The sequence below is a fragment of the Melanostigma gelatinosum genome, assembly GCF_949748355.1.
Source record: "Melanostigma gelatinosum genome assembly, chromosome: 21".
NCBI classification, from domain to species: Eukaryota; Metazoa; Chordata; class Actinopteri; order Perciformes; family Zoarcidae; genus Melanostigma; species Melanostigma gelatinosum.
Genome location: NC_136654.1, coordinates 6,670,071 through 6,676,585, shown reverse-complemented (window position 1 = coordinate 6,676,585; position 6,515 = coordinate 6,670,071). Strand labels below are relative to the sequence as shown.

The 6,515-nt window shown below is 44.3% G+C and overlaps 1 protein-coding gene across 2 annotated transcripts; it reads right to left on the bottom strand.

Moving 5' to 3' along the window:
• Positions 1-1,675: 1,675 nt before the first annotated feature.
• Positions 1,676-5,764, bottom strand: decr2 (2,4-dienoyl CoA reductase 2, peroxisomal). Of its 2 annotated transcripts, none has more exons than XM_079292784.1 (10): positions 5,603-5,764; positions 5,254-5,355; positions 5,045-5,113; positions 4,249-4,300; positions 4,021-4,156; positions 3,509-3,633; positions 3,109-3,202; positions 2,925-3,029; positions 2,172-2,424; positions 1,676-2,007 (listed from the first exon to the last, which is right to left on the bottom strand). In XM_079292784.1, the coding sequence occupies exons 2-9, from the start codon at positions 5,352-5,354 to the stop codon at positions 2,204-2,206; spliced, it is 903 nt and encodes a 300-aa protein (XP_079148910.1). In that variant the 5' UTR covers position 5,355; positions 5,603-5,764; the 3' UTR covers positions 1,676-2,007; positions 2,172-2,203. The 2 variants fall into 2 exon arrangements, with proteins under 2 accessions (XP_079148910.1, XP_079148909.1); XM_079292783.1 differs by having other exon boundaries at positions 2,236-2,424.
• Between the last annotated feature and the right edge of the window lie 751 nt (positions 5,765-6,515).

Below are 6,515 nucleotides of genomic sequence, written 5' to 3'. Positions count from 1 at the left end.
GGTTTAGCAACAGTCAGGCAACGGATTAACAAATACTATTTGTTGTTTTAACTCCAGTAGCTGTCATCCACATCTTGGCAACAATGTAACGTAAACTCAAAATCCATTGTAACGTCTTAGCCTCGCTGACGGTAACGTGTGTTGACCTACTATGTGCAGCTCTGTCCTCAGATCCACGTCTGGTTGATGCCAAATGGTTCAGCTTCAGCACATCCAACGTCAACATGCTTCACCTCGGCCTGGAAGCTGACAACTCACGGCGATAAAGTCTCAGAAAACGACTGACAGCATCTCTTCTCGTGAGCCAATTTGACAAATAAGTTAACGCGTTAACTCGCTAGTGTTTGTCAACATTAGCTTTCTTATCCGATTATTATCCAGCGCAAGCTAATTTGCCGAGGAAACGATGCTGGCAGACCTGGAACCGAAATAAACCTCGAGCTAGAATGTTAAATCTCTCATAACGACACGGACAGTAATAACCTCCCACCGAAGGCATGATAGCAACCAACGTTAACTCCTCCTTCGAGCATCCCACTTCTTCCGTGCCATTGGCCCAGAGACGCTGCTAGCTGACTAAGCTAGCGAAATTAGCCTATTAGCTAGCTTAACGCGCGAGCCAGTCCAGCTCGTACCCCTTCCAACTGAACGTAACCGAAGAGTAGCCGCGCTATCCCGCTGTTTAAAACGCAACTACGGACACTGTCGCCTCCGTGATAGTCCACGGTTATGTCTTCATTTCGAAGCCGTTTTGAAAGCGACAATCCACCTGTATGTCCGTCAGCAGACAGGCCACACGAGTGACGAGACGAAACCGCTGCAGATTCTTCTAGCGTCCTCGTCTCACAAACACTTCAGTCACAGCGTCCCTCCTCGAAGCCAGTGGTGAAAGAAACAGGGGGATGAAATACGAGCAACAAGCTCCATCATTTGGCAGTCAGTCCACCTATGTTGATTACAGAAAGCTCTCGCATCAGCATCAGCATCAGCAGCGTCCCATCCTCCTCCTCCTCCTCCTCCAGCCGCATACACAGCGCTGACGTTTCACGCAAGCGTACACAACACCCCGCAGTATCGGGCTTCAGATCGGCTATCGAGCGGTCCTAGTGTTGGTGTTGGATTCAAAACAGTGTCCTGCACTCATGTAGACATGTTTTAAGTAAGCAGCCCTTCACACAGGTTACAGTTCAGGGTCTGATAGAGGAGCTCTCAACTGCTCGATGACATTACAGCAGTAGATAAAGGGACCGTTTCTTTAAGCGGAACTATTCCACAGCTGATGTATAAAAACAACACATTAACCAATATGACATTGTTGGAGATCTCAAGTGGACAGATGTATTATTTTGATGAAACAGTGACTGTTGAATGGTTGCAATTGTAATGTTTTGGCGCCCCCATCTGACCTGCAGAGGGGTTTTTTTCTGTCTCTCTCCAGGTTTGCATGCTGAATCTCATTTAATCCTTCAGAACATAATCAACATTAGTATAAGTCGCAAGAAAAGGAAAAAACCCTCAGATGTGGTGGGGTCCTAACCCCTAGGTAGGTGGGGAACCACGAACTAAATCTACTGGATTTGCATTACTAACAGTCGTCTCCTCTCTACAGGTACAATCTAAGCCTCTAAGCCTAAAACACAATTGTATGTGCATTAGCAAAAATAACACAACTTGCAATAGTAAACAGTTTTATTAATAAATCAGGGGTACTGAAAAACCACATTACATGAAATGCATGATGACAATACACAGCAGTGTAATGGGTAAAAAAAATCCCCAAATTGTTATATAAATTGATTTATTACTCAGATTGTAAACACATAATACAGTAGGTATACAGTATGTTCGTGTTCAACTCCTCCTGTCACTTAGCAATACACTCTTGAAGCAGCAGTGGGTGAGACACACCACAAACACTGGACATGTAGCATGATCAGTTCTACAGATGGCCGAAATTACTCGTTTTCAGCATTTACTTGTCTATTTTCTTTTCAGATGACCAATAACCTGAAAGAAAATCAGAGACAAGTGAATTAATAGAGGTTATACTGTTTTCCTGTCATTTAAACAATTTGACTTTAACTCTCTAAAAACCAGAAACAACACAACACAGAGCACAACCACATAGTGTCTCTCGACATGGGCCTCAAGCTGCCCCTCCCCCTACACACCTGAGTCAGGAGGAGGACAAAAGAGCCCCTGTTCAGAGTTTAGCAGATTTAGAGGAGGCTATACCCAGCAGCATGGAGACGTCGTTGGCCGAGGTCAGCCACGATCCGCCGTCCGCCACCAGGATGGCTCCGGTTACATAGGAGGAGGCCCGGCTGGCCAAGAAAAGAGTGCAGTGGGCCATCTCAGTCTTGTTGCCGGCTCGCTGCAAAGGAATGGACTGGAACGCACCAGCAGCCTCCCCTCTGGGACCACCTGAGGCATTCAAAGTACAAAGAAACTCAGTGCTGTCACACTTTTTATGGCGGACCCCTACAGGGCCGTCAAATGAAGACAAGCTTCATCAGCTCCACCCGTCATGTTCCAAATATGTCCTTTTGAATGGAGCATAACTTTTTTATTTAACACTATTAATTATGGAAAGGTGGTTATTGTCAACTGATTAGCAATTGCTATTAGCTAACAACATCAACTTTTTATTCATTCGATTTCCTTTTCTTTGCTTATTGCTATTTTTTAGTTGAGCTTTTTGAGTTTAGAGTACAGAGTGTACATAATGATACAATAATAGTATTGCGAAAGCCATGTAACAAATTGTGACTTATAACAATAACAATAGCCCAAAAAAGGTACGTTTCTGGACAACCTCCCACCTGTTTCTGAGGGTTGTGTGTGTGTTTCTTACTGTAAAGAGATCAAACCGTTGTTTATAATAAAAGATACAAACAACAACAAATATTTAGTTGAATCTTTACCCAGTCTGCGGAAGCCCTCCGTGCCAGAGACAGGACCTGGAGCCACAGCGTTGACTCTCACCCCACTGGGCCCCCACTCCACAGCCAGGTGCTTAGTCATGGCATCTGGGGACAGCAGAGGCAACACTGAGTCACCGATTCTAATTTTGATATTTAATTGCAAGAGCAGGAAGAAAGCTCTCACCATTTGCAGCCTTAGCAGAGCCGGCATGCACCTGGAGGCCCTGTCCCCTGTATCCAAGTGTTGCAGAGATGTTTACTATGTTGCCACCATGAGCCTGCATACACAAATGATGAAAGACTCAAAAAAAATGAAATGGGTAAAAAAATCAAATCTGCTTAATCGTGCAGAAGCAGCAGTTTAAGTCCCCTTTAGAAACGAGGTATTCAGTAATATCTGCTCTCTACTGGCCTCTTGTGGTGACCAGCGTGAACTGCAGAGAGTGAATCTTATTGAAAATGATTGATTAATAACCTAGTTGTGTTCCCTAAAATACTGTATTGTCGTCATTTCAGCGCAACATATAGCTCCTTCACATGGAACTGGGACTTATTGTGTCACGCAGACAGGAAAGGTACTGTACCTGGAACCACTTCTCATAAACCACCTTGCTGGTGTTGAATGTACCCATGGTGTCGATCTCCATTACCGTCTTGAAGGCATTGAAGGAGAGCGAGGTAGCTGGGCAGAGGAAGTTTCCAGCAGCATCTGTCAACGACAGCCACCGTGACTTTAACCGAAGCCATTAAAAGCTATAAATACATTAACGATGTTACACGTACAGATGTTACGTAGCGACGTTAACAGTTTGTAGATGGGACTAGGGTGCAAAGATAGACGATAAAGACAGACACAGCATCAGGAAAGTTGATGATTAAACTAAAATCTTCCACACTTGAGCTTGTGTTCAAAAGTACACGTGTGCATATTCACGCTACAGACACCTTAAAATGTATTTGCACTCATGTTGGCAGGATGCATTTTACACTGACAAAAGAGGGTGAGGGTGAGAGAATGTGTGCTCCCACCACAGACACAGTGATCATCAGCACAAAATCACGTTTTTGTCGGGCTCGTTAGAAAGAGGTCACATACTGTTAATGAGGATGTCTACGCGTCCCAACTCTTTCAGCGTCTCGTCCACAGCAGCTGCGATGCTCTCAGGCTGCCTCACATCCAGACACATGGGGAGGCAGCGGCGTCCGGACGCCGCAGACAGCTTTTTAGCTGCCTAGGCAGACATTAAGGCCAATACATTAATATCTATATCCAGGTGTAAGGGATATCATTTTAGGATTGTGGAAATGATTTAAGAAGAATCACCTCTTTGAGCTTGTCCAAGTTCCTGCTTGCAATCACTGTGTCGCAGCCATGCCTGAAGGAAAAGAAAGAAATATAAGAAATGTTAAATGGACTGTACCTGTAGAGTGATAGTCTTCTGACCATGTAAAGAGCTGTAACACTACACCATGCAGCGTGCCACCGGCCCATCAGGACTCTATTTAACCATTCACACCCATTCATACACCGCATGCACAGCTTGAGGGAGCAATTTTGGAGTCAAGTGTCTTGCCCAAGGACACATCGACTAGCGGAGCCGGGGATCGAACCACCGATCCTCCGATTGACGCTCTACCACTGAGCCACGATCGCCCCCAATAACAATAGTAATGACCAAATGCTGGATTGTGTTGATTAGAACATGAATGTTCAACTCAAGAGCAGTAGCTTCATGTTGGGGACAGCCAGGACAACAGATGCAATAACAGTGTGTGCTGCTGATTTCGATAGAAAAAAAGAAAAGAAATCATCCACTTGTGCCACACGAGTCAATTATTGAACTATTTAAACTTTGTCACGGAAGCGAAATGATGGAAGTCTGACCGTCAGATAACAAAACCAGAAGGTTTAAAGTGCACCTACATACATCTCGCTCACACATTTGAGTGTTTTAAGAGTACTAGTGATGACATACTGGTGACAGAGTTTTGACTCTACACGCATATATTGTTGTACTATACATGCAGCAATAATGTAAGGAGTAAAGTTTGACTAAATATGGTATATTACTGCAAGATCTGGGCATGCTGTGGAGAAACAAGCAGGTTAATCCCCTCACCTCATGAAGATTTCGGCTATCCGGAGTCCAATGCCAGATCCACCACCTGTAATAAAAGCAACCTGATCCCTGAAAAATAAAGTGCAGACCCTCAAAAGGTCACTTACTGTGGTGATTGCAGTAGCAAGCATATCAACAACACTTTTTCCCCCTCACTCTAAAAATTACACCAGGCAATGGGAACTACATTTAAAAGTTTCCATACGTACTTTAGCAGATCTGGACTGTAGATGTGTGTGTATGAAGCCAGGCAGTCATCGGTGCCAACATCTTCGGGCAGCAGCTCTCCTTTTCCCTGTGGCTCTGCCATGCTGATGAATAATGCGCGTTAATTAGATGCAATCAAAGTGTCATTACCATAATCACACTGCAGTAAATTACATGGTCTGTGAATGCAGGCGGTGCGCAAAATAACAGAAACACTTTAAGATGCAATGGTGCCCTGCAGCAGTTTGGTGAAGCTAATGCTTGTTGTCAGGTTTGTCTTTAACTCTCAGGATTGCGGAGTGAAGTTCAGTTGACATGTATGTTAACGACAGTTAGCCACTGTCACGTTACCTCCTGAGTAACACGAGTTCTCTCGTCCAGCTCCTCTTGGACGAAACACGACTTCCACGCGAAGCAACTAACTCACTAACTCGGAAAGGCCACTTCACATTTGTGCCTCAACCCGCTACTTGTGTCTTTCCAGCAGGAACTATTTGTACCTTGGACGCTAACTTTTTCGCCATCCTTGAGCGATGCATTGTGGGCAATGAAGTCCGGTCGAGGTGCGTTCAAGAGCACAAATATCTTGCAATCCTACCTTATTCTCGTTTATTGAATACAGAATGTGTTATTGCAGAAAGTATATGCATGAATTGGGGTTTAAAAACAACTAAAATAAATAAAAAATAATACAAATAAAAATAAAATACTGTGAGCACTGGACTTTAGAGGTCAGGATTGATTTGATTCAAACTATATCAGAAAGCATCTTGCTAGAGAGGCTGTAACGGTCTTTGACAATCTGGAGAGCAAAGGAGAACCCAGTGAGTCTGTTGCTCATCTACAATAACAGCATCCTCTAGGATGGCACCAGCGAGGGAGTCCACCGGTAAACCAACACTGAAATGAACGATCCGTGGTTTACGGTTTCAGGACTGATGCTGATCAGTGTGCATTAGTCTGAGAGTGGCCCTTATTGATCTGTACTCTGGGATTTACTGTTGGGAAGAGCCCTGTGCAATGGATCCCTCATATGCTGTTGTGATGGATAGCCGTCCATCGTGCACTGAGAGGTCTGAGAGTATCAGAATTGCAAGATGAGTGCTTCAGTAACTTGATTTGTTTTTCAAGAGGCCGGAGTAAACGGCAAAAGCAGAACAGTAGAAGATTCGAGGAGATGATAGTGGACGCTTTTTACACCACAGAAGGTTTTAACCGTGGGTTTACCTCAGATGACCTTCCAGTGTTCTGACCTGTTTCAAAG

What these genes read in the sequence shown, in the direction of transcription:
- decr2 (XM_079292783.1), bottom strand. Translation starts at nt 5,354, where the DNA reads ATGGCAGAGCCACAGGGAAAAGGAGAGCTGCTGCCCGAAGATGTTGGC. An exon ending in CGTAGACATCCTCATTAACA is followed by an intron (nt 3,634 to 4,020) that starts GTATGTGACCTC and finishes TGTCGTTGACAG; the next exon opens with ATGCTGCTGGAAACTTCCTC. An exon ending in TTTATGAGAAGTGGTTCCAG is followed by an intron (nt 3,203 to 3,508) that starts GTACAGTACCTT and finishes TTGTGTATGCAG; the next exon opens with GCTCATGGTGGCAACATAGT.